The 23,231-nt window shown below is 32.3% G+C and overlaps 2 protein-coding genes across 3 annotated transcripts in view; one reads left to right on the top strand and one right to left on the bottom strand.

Annotated features, from left to right (window-relative positions):
• The first annotated feature begins 394 nt into the window (after positions 1-394).
• LOC135842770 (endoplasmic reticulum metallopeptidase 1-like) overlaps positions 395-23,231 on the top strand; it is a 79,980-nt gene continuing 57,143 nt past the window's right edge. The window contains exons 1-7 of one of the 2 annotated variants that reach the window (XM_065360394.1): positions 395-900; positions 1,068-1,201; positions 1,290-1,627; positions 1,805-1,932; positions 2,021-2,152; positions 7,531-7,651; positions 7,789-8,091. In XM_065360394.1, coding sequence (XP_065216466.1) covers positions 694-900; positions 1,068-1,201; positions 1,290-1,627; positions 1,805-1,932; positions 2,021-2,152; positions 7,531-7,651; positions 7,789-8,091 — 1,363 coding nt within the window. In that variant the 5' untranslated portion in view covers positions 395-693. Of the gene's footprint in view, positions 901-998; positions 1,202-1,289; positions 1,628-1,804; positions 1,933-2,020; positions 2,153-7,530; positions 7,652-7,788; positions 8,092-23,231 lie in introns of both variants that reach the window. The other variant, XM_065360393.1, reaches the window with a different exon arrangement.
• Positions 14,244-23,231, bottom strand: part of LOC135845865 (probable G-protein coupled receptor Mth-like 1) — a 37,718-nt gene continuing 28,730 nt past the window's right edge. The window contains exon 5 of the mRNA XM_065364714.1: positions 14,244-15,999. Within this exon, the coding sequence (XP_065220786.1) occupies positions 15,693-15,999 (307 nt within the window). The 3' untranslated portion in view covers positions 14,244-15,692. The remainder of the gene's footprint in view (positions 16,000-23,231) is intronic.

Below are 23,231 nucleotides of genomic sequence, written 5' to 3'. Positions count from 1 at the left end.
TTGTTAATTGTTATGATGTCTCCGTACTAAAATTTTGAATAACATTATAGTGTTGGCTTTACTTCAACTACCTACTGAACTTGGAATCCTTAATTTTCTAAGTATAAATACCTTCTCACAATTAGATTTTTAATTTTAATAGATTACTTGTTTCTTATTCATACCTACAATAGTAATCGCATAGTTGTAAGTTTAGTTGCATATGCAGGAATTTCTTAGTGTAATATTGATCGATCATTATAGCATGGCAAAAGTAATGCTGAAGTTCATTTTTTGATACGCAGATTTTGACAATCACCTTTTTCATGATTCTGCATGTTAAATTTGATGTTACTGCGTAGGAATGCAAACGATATAAAAGTGATGCTACGAATCATTCGTATACCAGCTTACCCTACACCGAAGATTCTTATCTCTTGTAGGTACAATATTGACAAAAGATAGTGATTCGAAGAGCTTCATCATTTTCCAGAGTTTACTTGTCTGTCGTTACCGATCCGATGTCATTTATTCGTACGTATATTCGTAAATCTAACGTAAACTCTGTCGTGTAATTGGTGTAATTAGTCCAAGTTTTAATTTACGAATTATCCGCATTCGTTATAATTTTGAAAATACTCGTTGAATAATTCGTATTCGTGTTCGTTTGCGATAAGGTTAATCAAGTGTTTTATACCTATTCGTCTAGTAAACATGGAAATTCAAATAGAAGCCGATCCTTCGCCTCAATTGGTTTTGAAACCGCCGGAATCGAGGAAAACTATACCGGTGATCGTAGATAAGCAGACGAATACGATCGATAGTGAAGCAGAATCGCAATCTACGATACTAAAACCTCATCGAGAAATGCCCACCGAACAAGATGTCCTGGCATATAACAAGAGACAGACAGAGCTACAGGTATGAACTCAATTTACAAAAATTAATCGCATGATCAAAATGATCAGTTTTCTTCGTTGACATTTCACAACGTTGATACTTGAATTTCCATTCTATAGGAAGAAAGAATAGTTCGCCAATATACTAGAATTGGTGATAGGATAAATTACAGGCTGTATTCTCAACAGGCCATATTGAACACGAAATTTTTCGTCGCCGTATTTTTGGCAGCCATAATATTGATGGTGATTGCTTCATGGGCTTTGAATTCGTGCCCGAAAGGATTAACCGAAGATGAGTTAGATCCTGCAAATACTAACAGGTTCGGTATCACTACTTTTTGTTTACGATGAGTCGATGATTATTCGAAATGTAAACTATATCCGGATGTTATTTTTCAATATGTACAGAGTTTCCGGCGTTCGAGCGATGGAATACCTCAAAGAATTGGATGAAATCGGTCCCAAACCAATCGGTAGCTACGAAAACGAAGTCTTGACCGTTGATTATTTGCTTTGCCAGATCGAACGTATCAAGAAACGTGAGCCTCCTTCGTGGAATGGAATAGACATAGATATACAAGTAGTCAGCGGTAATTTTAGCGAAGTCGATTCTCGAGGCAGAGCTTTTCGAAAGCAAATAGTGTATGGAAATTTGCAAAACGTCGTCGTCAAATTGTACTCGAAATTCAACGCGACCGAAAGTATTCTAGTGAATTGTCATTTCGACTCGAGTTTCGCCAGTCCAGGTCAGTAAATTATCCAGCGTTACTTACTCGAATTTGCATGTTACCCACGTTCTTCTTCGTCGTATACCTTCGATGAATTTGCATAATATAACCAACGATACCGTTACGGTGAACAAAAAAAAATGTCCTATAGAATAGTAATTTCCTTATAGTATAAAGTGTTAATTTTATTTTTAGGTACGAGCGACGGCGGTTTAAACTGCGCTGTCATGCTGGAAGTTCTGCTTGTAATGTCAATTGTAGATCATCCGATCAGAAGAAACGTCATATTTTTATTCAACGGTGCCAAAGTGGATGGGATTTCGGTAAAGTGTCTTTTCTGTATAAAACATCTTGATCTTGATAGATGGTATCGTGTTTTAGGATCAAAATTGGTCATTTTTGTCGTTTCAGGGATCGCATGGATTTATCACTAAACATAAATGGATCAATGAGATCGTATGTTTTATTAATTTGGACGCTTTTGGAGCTGGCGGACGTCAAACGCTCTTTCAAACTGGTCCTAATGCGTACGTTTTACCCAAGGTAATTAATTCTTTTTCGTACACCTGCGTAAAATAAGATAGATAGAAATACTTTCGTCCTTATAATCTCGACGTGAAATTACCTATGTACATGAAATGAAGATGAGTAGGTACAATGAACTCGTAGGTGAAAAACACACCTAGCCAGTGAAGGTGTTTGAATTTAAAATAGGTCTACGTAGGGATAATTGATGTGGTGTAGAACAATCCAGGATATTTATTTTTCAACGTATTATCCACCGATAACTTGGGTTGTGTTGTGTTCTTATAAATGTCTGAATGAAAACGTCTTTCGATCGAGTTGAAATAAAATACATTTTCATTCAATTCAACCCTTCAAAGAATTCAAAGGTGTTGAAAAAATATCGAATGAAATTTCGTATTGGAGTAATTTGATCCTTGCACACCTTCACTATATCATCTATGATGCTTTTATACAAGGTGTCCCATTTTGAAATCGTCGTGGCAAATGCAGATAGCATAATTATGATGTTTTGTAATTTTGTAATCAACATTATTTTCTCATATAACATTTTAGAAAGGTAAAAGTGATTTATATTTGGAATTGGGATAGAAGATATGACAAAACTGGGCATTTGTGATTAATTTTTCTTCATTTTCTTATTGTGGATCTCATTGATTTCTGCACGTTGGTCTTTTTTTCAATGTTCGTATTATCAATAATATTATCGAATTGATTTAATTTTCCTCTCCTCCCCTTTCTTGTATTTTCTTATGGGAGATTATTCTCCCAATGGTGAGACTATTGCAATGAAACCGAAAAATAGGTAGGTAGGTAATCAAATATTTCCACTGAGAAAAAACTTTCCGATATTAAAGATTGATTTCAAAACGAAAATGAGTCACGCTGAAGGGGGAAAACTCTATATATGATATTTCAGAATGATATTTTAAGCCTACGAGGTCTTTTTTTTCATTCGATGGATATTTCTTTCCAATTGAAAAAAATTAAAAAACACTTTGAAAATCGAAAAATCAACGATCGATTTTTGGTCGAAAATTTTCAAAAACGAAGCTTTCTACGTAGAAATAAAGTCATTGATTATCTACAATTAGGTATATATGTTTCTCTGCATTTTTTTCGTAATATTTTTGTTGTTTTTTTTTCAAAAATTTGATTTTGTCCAGGAAAACATTTTTAATCAAAATTTTTTTGACAAATGATCAACTTGGAATGGACTTTTAATTTTTTGCTTCGAACTTTTTTCAAAAAAACTAATCACTCGTATCTAGGAAGTAGGAAGTATCGCGTTCCATAATTTTGTTTCTCTTCAAGTCCTCTTTTTTTCCAAAATTAAATTTTCCAAGATAGAAAAATCATTCAACCCAGTCAAATTTTCCTCATCGAGGTTGTAGTGTTTTGCTTTGAATATTGCATTTTCTGTTCAAATTTGAAAATTAAACGTTTATTTTTGACAAAATAATCAATGAGTGTAAGGGTTTGAAATAATATTACGTTTGGCTTTCTAGTCTTCTTGTGCCTTGAACAATAATTAGGTACAAAAAAATGAATTTAAACAAAACTGATGATGATGAATTTACAAAATTGTGCCTTCTTTTATATTTTGTTGAAATATAGAAATAGTTCCCATTTTTTCCAGTGTATATTTGAAAAAAAAAATTAATTAATTTGAACCAAGGGAAAGTCAATAAAAATAATAGCGTAGAATTCGATAAAATTAAAATATTTCAATATTTTTTGGAATAGCTACCAAAAAACAATTTGAATTTGAGCATTTTTTTTTTTCATCTTTCGTCTTTCGATTTCATTCAAAATATTTTACGAAATACAATTTTTCGATAATCAATATGAACAATGTTTTGCCATTTCTTTGCATCCAGTGCCTAAAATTGTATCAGGAGTCCCTCCCCCATCCAAAATTGGAAAATTTGTTTAAAAATTACACGTTTTTGATGAACAATTTTGAGTAAAAGACGAAGATTCTCGATTTCTGCGTCAGAATTCTTCTTGATAACCCTCTTTTCAAGAAAAAAAAATATGAAATTGAAAAAAATCACGTCTGGTTTCTCAAGTAATGTTGATTCCCCTCCACCCCCCACCCCACCCCCCTCCGTCTGAAAATAACCATGGAACGGGTCAAAAAATCAAACAAACGAGTTGACATAAGATGAGAACATGAAATAGGTAAAAAAAAAAAACGTAAAATGGAAGACATTTTTCAAAAATTAAGAAGCACCAATTTTTATTTTATTTTGAAGTACTGTGTAGTATTTTTAAAACAAAAATTTAGAAAAAAATAAAGCTCCCTCCTCAAATTGAGTTTTTTTTTTTTTTTTTTTTTGAAAAATTATGAAATCCAGCGATGTATCGAATGAGCATGTTTTTGATTCCTAATGGCAAACTCGATAACTCGAATAAGTATGGTTTTATTTTTTCGATTTCGATTTCACTTTTTTTACGTCATCAGTGCATCTTTTATTGAAAGATCAAAACCATGAACGACAAACATTAAGGTGACTCGTAAAATGAAGAAATGTTGCAGGATTCTGACCAAATCCAGGAGAGACCTTCATTGTGAGCCACAAATTATTCAGAATAAATTTTATCTCCGGAGGTAGTCCTGGAGGGAAGATATCGGTTCTCAAAGAGGGGGAATTTTCGAAAAAAATTGTGGGTTTTTTGCTTCAGCTTCTACCAAACTTGTGGGTTCTAATGAGCACTTGAAAATTTTGAAAATCTCTTATTTTTATAGGTAAAGTATTTTGAAAATTTTTTGTTCTCAAATATTTCGCATTAATCATGCCAGAACATCGAAAGTTATGGTTTCTGAATTTTGGAAAATAGTTTGGAACGTATAGTGGTGTCAATTTTTCGGTCATTATTGCCAATTTCAAAAAAAAAACGAGAAAAAATTAACAAGTTTTTGGCTATTTTTTTCAATTTTTTTCAAATTGGCAGGCATAAAATTCGGTCACTTAAAAAGTGGCTTAGTCACATAATTTCACTTGCAAGTCACTTTTGTCACTATTTCAGCAAAAATGGCTGGTCACTTTTTTTGAAGATTTGTCGTGTAAAAAAGAAAAAATTCAAAATTTTAGAAAAAAATGATCAATATTTTTCATGAAAATCCTTCAGAATCATTATTTTGAAAAAAAATAAAAATCAACTGTTCAACATTAAAAATTTAAGACGATGTGATTGGATAAAGCCGATATTTTCTAAACCGTACAAAGGTAGATCGAAAGATTAAGTAAAAATTTATCACCTGTCAGAATTTCAAGTGTTAAAGTGCCTTTTTCGATTTTTGGTGAATTTTTGAAAATCAAATTCAGGCCAAAAATGAGGAGGAAAATCAAAATCTTACCAAATTGACCAAGAAAGCTAAAATTTGGAAGATACCTTATTTTCGACACGCCAAATCGATTGGAAACGTGTTTCAACCCGTTTTGAGCAGTTCTGGAGCTTCCAGCAGATTTTTTTAAACTCGAAATTTCCCAAAATTTTATCAAATGGAGATGGAAAGCCGAAATTCATTCTGCGAACTAACTTCAATACGCTACGAAGTCGACTGCAGGTGGATTCCAAGTCGTTTTGGAGCCTCCAGCAATTTTTTTTAAATTCCTGAAGCCTCCAGCAGATTTTTGAAACTTTAAATTTTCACAAAATTTCATCATATGGGGAGGGAAAGCTGAAATTTACTCTAAACTCCAATTTTAACATCCTCGGAAGACGACTTCAGGTAGGTTTGGATCATTTTGGAGCCTCCAGCGACCTTTTGAAAATTTCTGGAGCCTCCAGCAGATTTTTTAAGCTCGAAATTTCCCAAAATTTTATCAAATGGAGATGGAAAGCCGAAATTCATTCTGCGAACTAATTTCAATACGCTACGAAGTCGGCTGCGGGTGGATTTCAAGTCGTTTTGGAGCCTCCAGCGACTTTTTGAAAATTACTGGAGCCTCCAGCAGATTTTTGAAACTTTAAATTTTTACAAAATTTCATAAAATGGAGATGGAAAGCTGAAATTTACTCCAAACTCCAATTTTAACATCCTCGGAAGACGACTTCAGGTAGGTTAAAGTCATTTTGGAGCCTCCAGCAGATTTTTTAAACTCGAAATTTCCCAAAATTTTATCAAAAACCGAAATTTATTTTGCGAACTAATTTCAATACGCCACGAAATCAACTGCAGGTGGATTTTAAGTCGTTTTGGAGCCTCCAGCGACTTTTTGAAAATTACTGGAGTCACCAGATTTTTGAAACTTGAAATTCGCACAACATTTTATCAAAATGGAGTTAGCAAGCTGAAATTTACTTCGTAAAATACTTTTTGGAAATTTCAATTTTCCAAAAAACACCATAACCTTTCAAAAATTTGCTGGAGAGAGCAGTCGACTTCCTAGCATATTGAAATTAGTTTTCAGAATAAATTTTGGCTTTCCGTCTCCATTTGATGAAATTTTGTGGAAATTTCGGGTTTCAAAAATCTGCTGGAGGCTCCAGAACTGCTCAAATAGGGTATATTTCAAATTTCAGCTTTCTTGGTCAATTTGATAAAATTTTGATTTGTTTCCCTCATTTTTGGGCTAAATTTGATTTTCAAAAATTCACCAAAAATCGAGAAAGGCACTTGCTAATTTTCAGTCACTAAAGGTAAAGTTACTAAAATAAAATGAATAGTGGATTTCGTGCCTGAATTGGCAATACGACCAGAAACTTGTGCTCCAAAAACTTTTCCAATTTCAGAAAAACATTGGCCATGGATTCTGAAAGTAAATCGAAAATCTTTTGAAATTGTGCCATTTTTCCCAAAACAAGCAATGTGAAAGTTGATAGAGCGAAAAAATAAATTTTTTGAAAAACTTCCTTGTTTTGAGGACCCAAATCTCCCCCTCCAGGAGCACTTCAAGTGCCGAAATCTTTTCTGGCTGATTTTCAACTTAGAAACCAAAACAAAAGTCATGGATTATCACTGAATTTGGCCAAAAATTGAAATTTTGCGTTATTTTTTTCACGGTCCTCCCCCCTCCCCCTCACCCTCTATAAGAATTTCCAACAAGATCGTTTCTGTCTCCCAAAACTCTTGAAATTACGAACTGAAGGTCGAAAGTCGAGTCACCTGTTAGGTATTTTTTGGCAAAAATTCAAAATTGAGGTTTTGTTTCTGAAGGAACTCGGTGCTGACATCCTATCATAAAAAAATACATGCCACGAGTATCGCACCATAAGTATGCTACAAAGATCGAGATTACTCTTGCAAATATTGTAAATGGTTTAACGTGGACTGTCCTTATCAAACCATAAGAATAGATTGCTTATTGACGTCATTTTGCAAGTTGACGATAAAAATATTGTAGATATATGTGATTTTTCTAACTACATTAAAACACGTTCCGCAGATATACAGCAAATCAGCGATGTTTCCTGATGGTAAAGTACTCAGCGAAGAATTCATCCAAAGCGGATTATTACCGTCGGATACGGATTTCAAGATTTTTCGCGATTACGGACAGCTAAAAGGTAAAATACCTACAACTCGATAGTTATTACCTATCAATTTGAAAACGCAATAATTTCGTAGATATTCTGTATCATACTTCATACTTGATAGTTGACAATTGACATTGTAGTTATATGCGGTATTATTTTGATCATAGGATTGGATTTAGTTCATTTCGCCAACGGTTATGTTTATCAAACGAGCAGTGATAATATTTCGATGATTACCGCCAACGTCCTCCAGTTAGCCGGTGATAATTTACTACACACTGTGAAGGCACTGGTGGACTATAATTTCCTCAAGGAAGAGCTCCAAAGTAATGACGAGCAAGCCGTGTATTTCGATATATTTGGATTATTTATCGTATGTTATCCGTCCATCGTCGGTTTCCTGATCAACCTGGTGGTTGTAATTATATCAACGTACGCGTCCGTGTCATTGCTGTTTCAAGTTTTTAAAGGTAAGCGAATAGGCGAGTCGCTCTGATTCGTCGATCTCAATTTATTCTCATTTATAATACGAGTACGAACACCGAGACTTGCACTTTGCCAGCGTAATTATACGTCCTATTTTATTGCTGTCGGTCTTAAAACAGAAAAGAGCAACAATATGGACGCATACTGAACCGATTTGCTGTCTTGTTATGTCCAAACATCGATAAAATGTAAATAAACATCAAACATGTCGATTCGACGAAAGTATTTACTGGTATGTTCGCGTGTGAGTAGTCACAGTCAATGACCCAATCGTGTGAGATGATGAAATAGGTAGTAGGTGACATAGAGCGAATTTTTCAACATTCGCGCGTGAACGTGAACGAGAAAAGTTGAAGGTTGTAAAAGAGAAAGCAAGTGGATTGCTGGATTTGTTCAAGGGCGTCGTGACCGCCGTCCGGTCAGCGATGGGGAGAATGAAATATGAATTTATATGCCCTATCTTTATGATATTGTTGTCCAGCAAAGCAACTAGTGAAAATAATGGTGAACTTTCATTAGTGTTGTTTTATTGCCAGTTGAGTTGGCTGAAAAAGTCGTAAGAAAATTTGCTGCACATAATCCGAAGTCTGAATACATCAATACCTATACCTTCGAGTATTTTTATTATGGCAACACGTGTGTTTGATCCCTCGAGTATTTTCTCAGTTCTTGTGTTGTACATATTTCATGGCTGGAATGCATAACTTACATGGTCAAGTACTGGATTGCGTGAGGAAGAACTCGCGTTTTTAGTGGTCATTTTGATAAGTGCGGTGTCCTTGACATTTCGTTTACCTACAAGTATAAGGCAGGTTAAACTTCGAACGATGGCTTTGTTAATTCGGTAAAGACGTTTAATTACAATGAAAACATTTTCGAGTAATTAATAGGGTCAAAAACCTCCACTGACGAGAATCCTACAGCCAGCTCCGGAAGATGGATTACAAGAAAAAGTACCTAACAAGACATAGCTTTGTACCAATGTGTATGGTTTTTGAAGAGTGAGAATTTATCACGACAGTCGTTAGCTATTTAATTTTTCAGATTCGGATCTCGAATTCTTATAAATGTTTTGAGAATGGTTCTAAATTCGTTAAAATCGAGATTAAATTTTTGATTTTTACGCATTATTTCAAACCACTTCCATTCCTCCCCTCCCCCCTCTCGACTTGACCTTTGGTACCTCTACCTATCCAATGTTCCTATACTGCACCCAAATTATTTGAACCGAATTTTACGATTTCCAGTCATTTGGGGGCTCCAACGTGATTTTCAATTTTTCTGGAATTTTAGATTTTTGCTGCTTCCGAAAATTTTTAATCAGTTCTTAAATGAGCCATCTGAGATGAAAAATTAAAATTATTCTTCAATAGTCCCCTTTCATAAATTTTTTTTATTTTGTTGTTATCAATGAGAAAAGTTGACCTAATTTAATCATTCGTATCAAGCTGAATTTTCATTTTTTTTTCATTTGATTTTTCGAAGACTTCAATTCAACGACGATATTTTGAAATTCTCAAAACTAACTCAAAATTTCTCTAGAGGCTTCTGTTTCTCGAGGAACAAATTGTCTCCGATTTCATAGAAAAAGTGCTGGAAAATGTCAATTTTTTTATGTAAAAAGATAAGTACCTACCTAAGTAATTAAATTTTTAAAAACAGTTCAAAAATCGATTCGAATAGGTACTTTAAATTTTAAAGCACGAATTTTAAAAAATTACAATTCGTTGTTGATGGAGCGAATTTATACCAAAAAAATAAAAATGTAACTTGCAGACATTGTATTTTTACTTCGCAATTTCGAGTCAAAACTCACGTCGAAGATATTTTAATCCCCTTTTTTTGCAATCGGAAGTACAGAAAAGAACCTCTCGAGATCTTAATCTTCGATTTAAATGAAACCGGAATTTTTGGATCTAAAAACACCGAAACTAAAACATCTCGTACTCGTAGAGCATTATTTCAGTACAGGATTTTTCCAAGTTTTCAAAAGTCTGGCAAAATGTCAGAAAATCATTTTCATTTTAGGAAATAATTGATTTATTTTGCGGTAATTTTTGACGAATTATTTAGTATCTAATGAGGGTAATTTTTGATTGATTGATTGCATTTAATTAATACCTACAGCAGGGTTTCTATCAATGGCTTTTCATCATTTAATTATGAAAGCAAAAAAAGTATCAATGAGTGAAAACTTTCATCGAAGAGAAGATTTTACCCAGTCCCCTTTTTTTTCAAATGAAAACACGTAGTAGGTACAGAATTTTTCAAGGTCTCCATCTTCAATTCGAACAGTATCGGAATTATTGAGTCTGAAACCTCATGATGAATTTTTTTGAAAATCTAAAATTGATCATTTTCAGCGATTGATGTTTTTTTTCACGTTTCAGAAGTTCATTTCAGCAAAAATGATGAAAATCAGTCCTAAAAGCTGATACGTATCACTTCACTCGAATCGAGTTTCGCCATTTTTGGCGATTCTGAAGCCTCGAGTTCGATTTTCAATTTCTCTAAGATTTTTGAAATTTTTCAAAAGGCTCGAAATATACTCGAATAGACTGTATTTTGTTCAAATCCAACCTTCCAAATCTGGATCGTACTATTTTGAGCCTTTATGAGGGTTTCAGCGCAATTTTAGATTTTTCCAGCATTTTTATATTTCTCTAGAAAGTGTGGAAATTGATATGGGCAGCAAAAAATTGAATTGTGCCTTAGTCTTGATATTTTTGATCGAGATTATTTGATTCAATTTTCAGGTGGTTACTTTCGAGAGTATTTTTCCATCTTCTGAATTTTTTCCCATTAACGAAAATCTACTTGTCAAAAAAAAAACATATTTTAGCGAGATGTTCGCTTGGATTTTGGCTTAAATGTTGTATAAACTTTGTTTTAAAAAGGTTGAGAATAAGCCAGTTCGATTTTCAACTGTCCAAATTAATTCCCACCCTTTTTAGAGAAAATTCTAAAATCGTGCTGGAGGCTCCAGAATGGTTGAAAATGGTGAATGTGAGTTTGGGGGGGGGGAGGAAGCTGATATTAGTTTTCGAGCTAATTTTCATCGTAAATTTCAAATTTTTAAAAATTTATGAAAATCGAGTAGTCAAATTGAGACAGTTGAAATTTTTGGTTATGGAGGTAAATTAATAAGTCATGCTTTTTTCAAAAATCACGGTGTGTTAATTTAAATTGAAGGGGGACACCTCGAGAGATTTCCTTATCAGCGAAAACTGTAAGTTTCTAAAATTTCAATGTCTTATGATGGAGGGGGGAGGGGAGAGGGTCTCTGAGGGTCTTCTCTATGCAAAATGTAGAGAACTCGACTTCTTGTTCAAAAAAAAATAAAATCAATAATATTTACTTACTTCTTGAATTATAAATTTTTGAAAACTTTAACCCCTACCTTCGCTCAGACGTGTTAGTTTTTCATTTTCGAAATCAAACTTTTTAAAAATCCATTATTCACACTCAAAAACTATTTTAACCAAAAAACGAACTCCTGACACAAAAAATTCATGTTTTTTTATTTCTCGAAACTAAAATTTATTCAAATTCTGAAATTTTGTTACCAAAAAAAATCAAACTCCTCACAAAAAAACATTACTTTTTCACCTATCAAAATACGAATTTTCAAAAGCTTTTCGGACCTGTTTGCTTTTCTTTTTTACACTTAAAATTTCAAAAAAAAATTCTAAAATTTTGAAACCGAAAAAATCAAATCCTTCGCATTAAAACATTCATTATGTTTTCACCTATCAAAATACAAATTTTTGAACACTTTTGCCTCCGATACGCTCAAGATGATTTGTTTCTCTTCAAAAAAGTAAAAAAATTCCACGTTTGAGGCTTCTAATCGTTTGCTTTTTTTTTCAATTTCGAATTTCTCAAAATAAAAATCCTCATTCGAATTTTTAAATTTTTAAGCAAAATAAGCTAATGAACTTCTTATAAGTACTCGTAACTCATCACACAAAAAAAACATAATTTTTATGCCTCTCGAAGTATTTATGGTCCATGAGCTTTTGCCCTCCCTTCGCCCGGGTCAGTTTGTTTCTCTTTTCCATGATTAAAAAATTCCAGACTTGAAGGAGAAATCAAAATTTTTATACGTTATATGAATATTAGGCAGAATTATATGTACCTTTCGAATGACAAAATTGTTTCTATGTACCTATAAATGTATATTTTACTTAAAAACTCGCCGTTTTATTTCGAAAAATTGGACATTTTTTTTCACTAAAATCGTTCAAATTTTTTATTAAATTTTTACACATTTTTGAAAATTTGTTAAGTATGATGTAGAAATTTTGTTTTGTCCAATTTAATTACATTTAGCTAAGTCTATTTGCTTGATAAAAATCTGGGGACGTTTAAAGACGTTAGTAGCTTTCCTAAAGGTCGAAAAACATGCAAAATAGCTCAAAAAATCCACTTTTTTGACTCTGGAGAGGGATCAAATAAGGTTAGAAAGTTGAAACCTGCAAAAGGCACTTCAGTTATATCCTCCCAATGTACTGTGAAAATTTGGACGTTCTAGGTCAATTTTGGGAGGCTGTAGGCTTTCCTAAAGGTCGAAAAACACGTAAAATAGCCAAAAAAAATCCACTTTTTTGATCCTGGAGAGGGGTCAAATAGGGTTGGAAGATTGAAACCTGCAAAATACACTCAAGTGGCACCATCCCATTGTAAGCTGGACATTGGGGCTCCTTAGGTCAATTTTAAGAGTGGGATGGGGTCATAAAATGGACCAAATTAGGTTTTTTCCACCTTAAATGGGGTGGGGATGACCTGGGAAGCTGAAATTTGGATATGTTGTTCACAATGGCGGTACTCACCAATGGTATGAATTTGAACTCTTTTCATCAATTTGAGGCCAAATTATGCTTCTCAAAAAAAATGCCCTTTCTGTAATTTTCAACTTTGACCCTTCCAACTGCAGGGGTCAGTTCTCCCAAGTTTGATTTTATTTGATCAATTAGAACAGGCGCCAGGTCAGTAGACACCCTGAAAAAAAGAAGGAAAAAATCGATCTGAGGGGAGGGGTGGTTGAAAATATTTTGAAAGGTGGTGAAACACTAGTGAAAGGTAGTGATTTTCAGCCAACTAATTCCTGTAGACACCCTGTTTAGTTTCGTCCCTGCCCCTCCTCCTCCCCATACTAGATACAACTTCGTTATGATCATCATTACGATTGGTTCTATCCATCTTTCAATAACTTTATACTCAGTCGTTTTAGAATGAAAAAGAATTCGTTTTTGTCATCCATGACCCACCCACGTTGTCCTTTTCTCGAAATTTTCATTCGAAATGTTTTTTCGTATTCGTCACTTTGAAAAACTAGCAAAAAAAAAGTTGAAAAAGTAACCAGTATCCAATTTGAAACCACTGAACCGGTTTCAAACGTTTGGACCGCTTCAAGTCGTATTATTTATAAAAATTCTTGCATAAGAATGTACCCTTTTCATATTTGAATTTTTCTAAAAGAAAAAAAACTAGTTTCGTGTGGTATTTTTCGAACATACTGCATTATATTGCCAACATTTCAAAACACTAATCACAGCATATCAGGCTAATCTGCAGCCTACTCGCATACCTTCAGCTTATTATAACGCTGAACACACTCAACACTCGTCTCGTTTAATAATCAGTTCATCAAAATAATATAAAAATATCAACTCGTCATCGTATTTGATTATTTATTAATCTTATCAAAATAACAACAGTTTTTATATAAAATGCAGATACAAAATTAAAACATAAATATCGTATCAGTCTTTATTTTTATAGAAAAAGAAAAAAGAAATCATAATAGTATACCACTAACATAAAGAGAAAAAAAAATTAAGTATTATCTATACTCATAGATCTAAATCAATCGAACGCAGTGATAAAGCTGGATCATACGTAATAGAATATAAAAGTAAAAAAAAAAAAAAAAAAAAAAAAAACTATAAATACAAAAACAAACATACTTACTTATTAAAATTTAAAAAAAAAATAAAAAGTAATAATATAATAAGCAAGTTTTACAGTTTGCTTAGCGTATCTAATTGACAACAATGAAGGTATATATTCGAAGATTGAGAGAGAGGTATCGAAATAGGTATTACTGGGTACTCGTACTTATATCACTTATGCATTTTTTTTTTTTTTTTTTTTTTTTTAAATTTATTAAAGTGCATACTAAATAGCAAATTAGAACATCTATATCAGCTTCTTTTGGTACTATTGTTTTCATATCACTCATGTTTAGTCTACCTGATTATAAATATCAGTTCAAAAGAGATGAATCAGAAATTCGATATCTTTTCATCGATCGATACGAACTTTATCGAATGGTAATGGTCCAAATAAAGCTAATTTTGTTTACATTACGTACGAGTACGAGTACCCAGGTTTATACAAATTGAAACAGATGTCCAGGTGTGTATTGCGAAACACACTTATGTATACGATAATCTAAACGAATGTTTTAAACGTACCTACCTACGTCAATGTACATTGTACATAGGTATTTGTATGTAATACACTATACATCACAACATAATGTATGTAAGCTCTCTTAATTCTATGCAGCCTGCAGCGTTCACGCATTAATATAAACATCGAAGTAAAAACATAATATTCCATACGAGATAATATGTATTATAAGGTACCATTATTCGCGTTCGTTCGTTCGTTTCGTGTTATACATTATCGTCTATAGGTACTATACCTACATTTATAAGTATAAGCAACATAATAAAGAGCTATTAAAACATACATCTCAGTCTCTTACACATCGAATAAGTGTATATCGGAGTCATCGACGAGAGAAAGAAATAAAAAAAAAATAAAAAAAAACGAAAAAAAAACCGTTCACATAAACAGTAATAACAAAACGACAACAGGACAATGCACACTTCGTAGGTAGTTCACGATGATTAGAGAAGCGATGATGATGGAGGAAGATGAGGAAAATATGTATAAGAAGTTACAACACATCCATTGAGTACCTTACAGTACATACAATATAAGAACAGGAGGAATATAAGACGAGGAGAAGGGGGAGGAAAGTCGTCAAAATACTTGAGATTCGATGAAACAGTACTACACTTTTCTCGAAAGGAAACACACTCTAAAAGCTACCGCAATGACCGGCGTAGCATCGAACAGAACAAATTATACAACGATCGTTTTGACTAGAATTGACAATTGAAAGTTCTTAATTATACGTCATATACACATACACAACCACAACAATAATAATTCAACCTACCGTACCGGAAAAAGGCTCGAGTTTTTACGTATTTTCAAAGGGTGATTCGAAGAAATTGATGATAGGAGAACCGGAATTTCTACTTGAGAAGGCGTTATACACGATGGGATGGTTTTGGTATGGTAACCAGTAATTTTATACAAAGAACTGAATATATTAAAATAGGAACTAGAGAGAATTAAAAGAGTTTGGTTGGTAAAAAAATATAGTACTCTTTTTACATATACAAGAAGAACTCTTCTTCGCAGTATCCGATCCGTGTATTAGAATTCCGGTATAAAAATGACGAATAAAAGAGCAGAATTCGCATCGATTCTGATTCGTCGATGTTCAGCATAACGTTTCGACGGCGGTTTGTTTGGAAGATGGTTGATCATTAATGACAGATGGTGTTGCATTCGAAGATATAACGTTTCTGCACGAGGAATCGTTTACGAACCATTTTCGCTTGACTGCATTCCAAACTTGTGGTTGACAACCTACCACAATGAAAATAAAAACACCTTGCAACGCATTCACCAAATCTGTCAGATACCAGAGGTACATCGGGCCGCCGATGGCCCACGATATAACATCCACGATCCAGGTGATACCCATTACGATGACCAATTTAAGGCATATGTGACTTAGGGCCGTTCTGTAACATAGAGAAAATTATCCAGTTTAAAATGATATAAATTTCGATGTAGCGATTCATCGTAGTATGTTTTTATTGTAAGTATAAAGGTGCAATATCCGATACTCTCTGAGGTGGGCAGGGACAGGGGGGAGAGAAATTATGTAGGTGGGTATCGTGTCGCATCCTTGGCTGCATATTTGTATATTATTATATCAGAAACCGTTCGCAGATATATCCTTCATCTATAATCTCATTCTTTGAATCCTCGCACACCCTCTGCACTCTGTACCAATTCTAACAACAATAATATAGAAAGATAGAGCATCACAATAGATATTTTCTACAGGCATTTATCTTCCTCCTACCTAGTTAAATAAGCTACCCAAACCCACCATATACTTACACACGAGTATACATAAGGTAATATTCCAATTTTATAAAACTGCAGTCTGCATAGGCTATCGTATCGTATTCGTATGGTTACGTATATGAGTATGAAATTGCATTACCTACGTCAAAAGGATTATCGCTCGTGTTAATCTCTCGCGTTATTTAAATTTTACCAAGAACTCGTGGTTTTTCATTCATTCATTCGATTGTTTGTTGTGTATTTTGTTAATGAGATCACATCCGTCTGAATTCCCCCCTTTGCCCCTTTTCCATTACAGTATAGGTACTTTCAAGCGTTGGAAATCTAAAATGGAAATAGCTATAGCTTGATAAGTGATAATGAATTTTAATGGCGAAATTAAAAATAAACGTAACAGGACTTTTTTTTGCCATATGAACGGAAAGGAACGTTGAACGTTGACCAGTTGGGAATACACATGTACGAGATTGTTTTGTTGTTTTTTTTTTCACCATGATGAATTTGATGGCGTAATTTAGAACACGATAAAAGAGGAATAGAGTATACAGAATACGGTTTTAATATAAAATTTGCTAACGTGTGCCGGAATTGGAACTCGGAAATGGTGATTTTTTTCCGGTCTCATTCGGTGGTTCCAATTTTTTTACAGCTGGATTAGTCATTCATTCAGTAGGTTATTTGACTTATATAATTAAATTGCAATGTTGCTAGTCATTTTTAATTTTTTATGTAGGCATGTTTGTGTTATGTGTTGGAATTTTCATTGAGTGTCTGGATAGCTTGGATGGCGGTGTGTTAAGTCATCGATCATCGATACCTATTTTGATTGGTGAAGTGAGGAATAGGTCGTGGGGTGATCTTATCGTGATGAAAAAACAATATCGATTTCGCTGTTAGTTTGATATGATTGACGTTTGAGTTTTCAAAGAGTCACAGGGTCGATTGTGAGATGAAATTGGAAATATTTTCAAACTAATTTCATTAGATAAGTACCAATGATGTATTTTTTTCGAAGGTTCCACTCTGAATTTTATTAATAGAAAAAACATCTTGCGCAGTTCGCAAGATCAACCGACTTTGCTCTAAATATACCCCAGTAATTTACCAACATTTATCTCAGTAATTTACCAGACATTACTTAAAAATTTACCAATTTATCAAAATGCGCGGAAGTACCCAAATTTACCGATTTAATGAATACGAAAAGACGAAAACATCCACAAAATAAAATAGTCAATCATAAGTAGCCATCATATTACCTACACTTTTATGAAATTGATTTTCAAATAAAAATTAGCGTACTTATGAAGACGTAACCGTCATATTACAAGTGGAATAATATATCAGGAAAATTGTAGACAAAAAACAAAATTATTACTGAAATTTACCAATTTACCGAAATTTAGCTATTTACCAAAATTTACCAATTTACCAAAATTTACCAATTTACCAAAATTTACCAATTTACCAAAATTTACCAATTTACCAAAATTTACCAATTTACCAAAATTTACCAATTTACCGAAATTTACCAATTTACCAAAATTTACCAATTTACCGAAATTTACCGATTTACCAAAATTTACCTATTTACCGAAATTTACCTATTTACTGAAATTTACCTATTTACCGAAATTTACCAATTTACCGAAATTTACCAATTTACCGATTTACCAAAATTTAGCTATTTACCAAAATTTACCAATTTACTGAAATTTACCTATTTACCAAAATTTACCTATTTACCGAAATTTACCAATTTACCTAAATTGACCGATTTACCGAAATTTACCAATTTACCAAAATTTACCTATTTACCAAAATTTACCAATTTACCAACATTTATGAATTTACCAAAAATTACCCTATCAATTTACTAACATTTACCTCAGTAATTTACCAGACATTACCCACTAATTTACCAATTTTCCAATTTACCAAAAATTACTCCAGCAATTTACCAACATTCACCTCAGTAATTTACCAGACATTTCCCCACTAATTTACCAATTTTTTACCGAATTTTTACAGACTTTTTTTTAGTTACCCCAGTAATTTACTGCCAAAGGTTTTTTTTACCAATTTACCAAACTTTACCAATTTACCAAAAATAACCCCAGCAATTTACGAAAATTTAATAATTGGAATACCAATTTATCAATAAAAATTACGCCATTAATTTACCAAAACAAAAATTACCTAAGCAATTTACCAAAATTTTCGACAAACTTTAATTACAAGTAATTCACCAAAAATAACTAATCATATTATTTACTGAAAATTACTAGATATTAATTTACCAAAAAAAAATTATCAAAAGTTACTGGCTATTTACCAAAAACTTAATGTTTTTTGTTAAAACAAAAATTACACTAGAAATTTTTGAAAATTTTTGATTTTTTTATGTCAAAAAAATTTTGGACGGATAAAATTAACAAAAAATTTTTTAAAAAAATCAACAAAAAATTTTCTCTTCTTGACTCGCGCGGGATTCGAACACCCGACCTCCGGCGCACCAATCTGCAACCTACACACCCTAACCACCCATCTGATTGTTGGGGGTGAGCCGTTTGCGAGATATAAGGGTTTACACAAATTTCTGCTTATCCATAACGTTGAAACACACTTAAACGTTCATATCTCGTAAACGGCTGAATCGATTTCGACCAAATTAAAAATTTCTCTAGTTCAGTATCGTAGCAATATTTTGCCATCATCAGTTTCGACTTAAAGTTCGGAGCTTTTGAGTTCAGCGTGACACAAATTTATACATAAATTGATATACCTATGAATACACGTACCTAGTACCTTGTGGTGCCCGGGTCTTTTATGGTAATTGTGGTGCCCGCGTACATAGAGGATCATTGTATATATATGATAAAGGTGTTTTGGAGCAGTTTTTTTTTTTTTGGTTTTTAGTCATAGTGGTGCCCGTTATATAAACTTGGTACTTGTGGTGCCTGCCTCAAAAATTTTTTTTTCACCTTAGAGTGCATTTCATCAAATTCTACATCGTTTTATATAAAAAGACCTTGTGGTGCCCGATTTGGGCGCCACAAGCCCAAAACCGGGCACCACAATGACTACGTATACTTAAAACGGGCACCTCAATGACTAAGTTTAAATCTATAAATATATAGGTATTAGTATCCAGACTTGTCAGCTAATCAATGGGTTAATTTTACTATACAAGTGGACTGACCTACTTGTCAACTATAGTTGACAAGTCATGGGTTAATTTTACTATACAAGTCAACTATGAGTTTTCAGAAACTTCCACCAGAGGGCGCATGGCTTGGAAATCAAGGCGCGAGGATGAACGCAGGGTCTACAGTCAATTTGTAGTAAGTAGAATGTGATGCGCTGGTGGATATGTATGCAAATACATCGATCCTGAGTGTACACGACAACAAATTTGGCTTGAAATTTTTCAGTATTTTATTGGCCCATGGAAAAATTAAAAACATCAAAAATTTTTATGGTGTCCAAGCTTTCTTGTGGTGTCTTAACTTTTTTTAAATTCAAATTATTTCAACTCTATTTTCAAAATTTTTCTTCAAAATTTAGCCTAAAAATCTGAATACTGTTTTCAACACATAGATTTTTTAAATATTAGATTGAATCTGCAAATAAAATTTTGGTAAGTGATTTAGAACAGAAATTATGCCAATTTTAAAATTTTGTTCACTTTTCAGCTTATATGCCATGCATAGTTGACATGTCTGGTCGCGAGCAAATATATAAATAAATAAATAAATATATATATAAACTTATCTCGTTTTGCGCCATACGTCTTATCGTGATCAGCATACTCCAATTCGTCAAGAAAACCCACCCCCACCCAAATCCTCAACCATCATGACAAATACAATACCTTACTTTTCCGTTTCACGGCAAAGTCGGTAAAAAAACATCAATTGATAGAGCAACTTTAAAACTGAGTTCTTCCACTAAAAATGTGTTTTGAACTTTTTTCCTCTTGAGTAAATTAATAAGGTACATACAAAAGCCTCCATTTTTCAAAATACCTACAGAGCTTTGAATTTTTAAAATTTAAGAAAAAACGTGGTTTTGTCAAATTTTATCAAGTAGATACATTTTTTTCAGATTTTTACAAGTTTTTTGTTTATTTTTCAAATTGAATTTTTTTATAGCAATTTTTGAATTTTTTTAAAATTTAAAATTTTCTTAAGTAGGTGAGTACCACTTTTACACCTTTTTTTTCCCAATTTAGAACGTTTTAAAGAATTAAGCTTTCTAATTTTTGCTTCAAATACCTATCTGAAAATTAATTTATTGCTCTAGAATTTTGATTGATGAAAATCCTAAAATGAGGTCAGGTGTTTTTTCACTATTTCGTTATGCTGTTGTTTTTTTTCCGCCATTTGTGAACTAGTTAGGTAAGATAATTTGTGGATTACTTACTTGAAATGTGACTAATTTATTTTTTTCATTGAGAAAACCGCATAATTTTAAAAATTTTTCCTAAAATTATGCGAGGATTTCTCAGAAAAAAATTTTGAAAACTTGGTGGAATTTTTAAAGAGGAACATTTTTTATGATTCTTAAAATAGCCCACACTGATTTTTTAAAATTGCCTCATTTTTTTTGTTTTTGAAGAGATTTTGTATTTTTTATTCAAATACATAGGTAACTGTTCTACACAAATAAAGAATCTGAAAACGTATTTTTTGGTTTTTCAAGGGAAAAAGTAAGGTAAACAATGAATTTCGGTTCTCTTTTCCTTTGTGTTTTCGTAACACTCGCTGAAATAAAAAATTTCAACATTTTTAAAAGTTGAAAATTCTTTAAATTGTTAGATTTTTAAATTCTTTATCGCCAGCAGTTGATTCATGCGAAACTTTTCAATTTTTGTCCAAGAATACATAATATTTAAAAAGAGAGCTGCAAACAACATTTTTTTGGTTTTCTGTTTTCGATTTCGGTCCATTTCATGGATGGGGGGAGGGTTCAGTAAGTTTGATTTAGATTCCGAAAATGTTTTTTTTTGAGTGGGGGGGGGGGTTGCGTTTTTGTTTTCATTTCTAGATTCTTTTTTATATTTCTGTTTTTCTGCTTCTTTTTGGTTTTAGTGTTTTGTTTTTTTGGTTTTCAAGTTCAGTAACATTTTTTTTCAGTTATTTTTATTGTCAAGTTTTTGTTTTTATTTTCAGTTTTCATTTGGTTTTCTAGATTTTTTTTTAAACTTTGTAATCCATTTTCTTTTTTTAGGTTTTAGTGTTCAGAGTTTTTTTGTTTCCTCAAAAAAGTTCCGTTTTTTTTTTTTACAAAGGTCTTGAGCTAAAATTGTCAAAAAAGTCTTGTTTTTTGTCAACATTTTCAGAAAAATGTTGTTTTTAGCCCAAATTGTCAAAAGGTTTGCTTTCTGTTAGAATTGTCAAAAAAGTCCAATTTTTACCAAGTTCTTGAGCTAAAAATGTCTAAAAAGTCTTGCTTTATGTCAAAATTTTCAAAAATTAGTGATGTTTTTAGCCCGAATTATAAAAGTCTGCTTTTTGTAAAAGTTTTAAAAGAAGTCCAGTTATTTTGTAAAAGTGTGAAGAATAAATAGTCCGATATTTCTTCAAAGTTGTCAAAAAAGACCAGTTTTTTTTCACGAAGGTCTTGAGCCAAAATTGTATTTTAAAAAAGTCTTGTTTTTTCAGGAAAATTGTGTTTTTAGCAAAAATTGTCAGAAAGTTTGCTGTTTGTTAGAATTGTGAAAAAAGTTCGGTTTACTTCGCATAAGTGTCAAGAATAGTCTGGTCTTTCCTCAAAGTTGCCAAAAAAAATCCAGTTTTTTACAACCTTTTCTTGAGCCAGAATTGTCTAAAAAATCTTGCTTTTATAGTCAAAATTTTCAAAAATAAGTCGTATTTTTAGCCTAAATTACAAAAGAAAGTCCGCTTTTTGTAAAACTTTTGCAAAAAAAATGCTTTTATGCCAAAATTGTTGTACCTAAAAGTCTAAAAGTGTCCAAAAAGTTCGGTTATTTTTCCAAAGTTGTGAAAAAGTCCTGTTTTTTTCAACAGGATTGTCAGAAAAGGTTCTAATTTTTGCCAGAAATGTCAAAATAGTCATTTTTTTGTCAAAAATTCGAAAATTGTCTACAAAGGTGTCATAAAGCTTTGTTTTCTTAAAATAAGTTGTTATTTTCCATTTTTTATTTCTGTTTTTTGATTTTAGTTTGTGTTTTTATTTTTCGTTTTTTTGGTTTTCAATTATTTAGTCAGTTTTTTTTTTAATTCCAGTTTTTTGTTTTTTATTTTGGTTCTTAATGTTTGGTTTTTTGGTTTTCATTCGGTTTTCTAGAATTTGTTTCAATCGTTATTTTTTAGTTTTTTTGTTTTTTATTTTCATATTATTTTTCATTTTTTTGGGTTCAGTTTTTCTTCTTATTTTTTTTATTTTTTGATTTTTGGTCTCCATTTTCAGTGTTTGGTTTTCTGATATTTTTATGTTCAAAGCAATTCAGCCCATTTTTTTTTTTTTTTTTTTGATTTTTGGGTTCAGTTTCTGTTTTTATTTTTAGTTTCTTGATTTTTGTTTTGGGTTTCATTTTCAGTTTTCTGATATTTTATTATCAAAGTAATATTTAGGAGGTATTTTTCATTTTTTTGTATAGAGGGGAAGAGGTGATTTTTGCTTCCGTTCACAGTTTTAGTGAAATCAACAATTTTTTCAAAAAATGTTTTTCTGTACTCAATTGAAGAATTTTTCAGAAATCATATTTTTCAACACAAACTATCGTTTCAACACTTTTCAAATTCAACATTTCTACTTCAACGTGAAATGTTTCACAAAAGAAACAAAAACAAATCAACAGAAACCTGAAGATCAATTTTTTGTGATGTGTGGTTTGCAATTCTTCAACACTATT

This window comes from Planococcus citri, chromosome 4 (assembly GCF_950023065.1).
Source record: "Planococcus citri chromosome 4, ihPlaCitr1.1, whole genome shotgun sequence".
In the NCBI taxonomy this organism is placed as follows: domain Eukaryota; kingdom Metazoa; phylum Arthropoda; class Insecta; order Hemiptera; family Pseudococcidae; genus Planococcus; species Planococcus citri.
The sequence above is the reverse complement of the archived record's forward strand: the minus strand, read 5'-3'. Positions and strand labels throughout refer to the sequence as shown.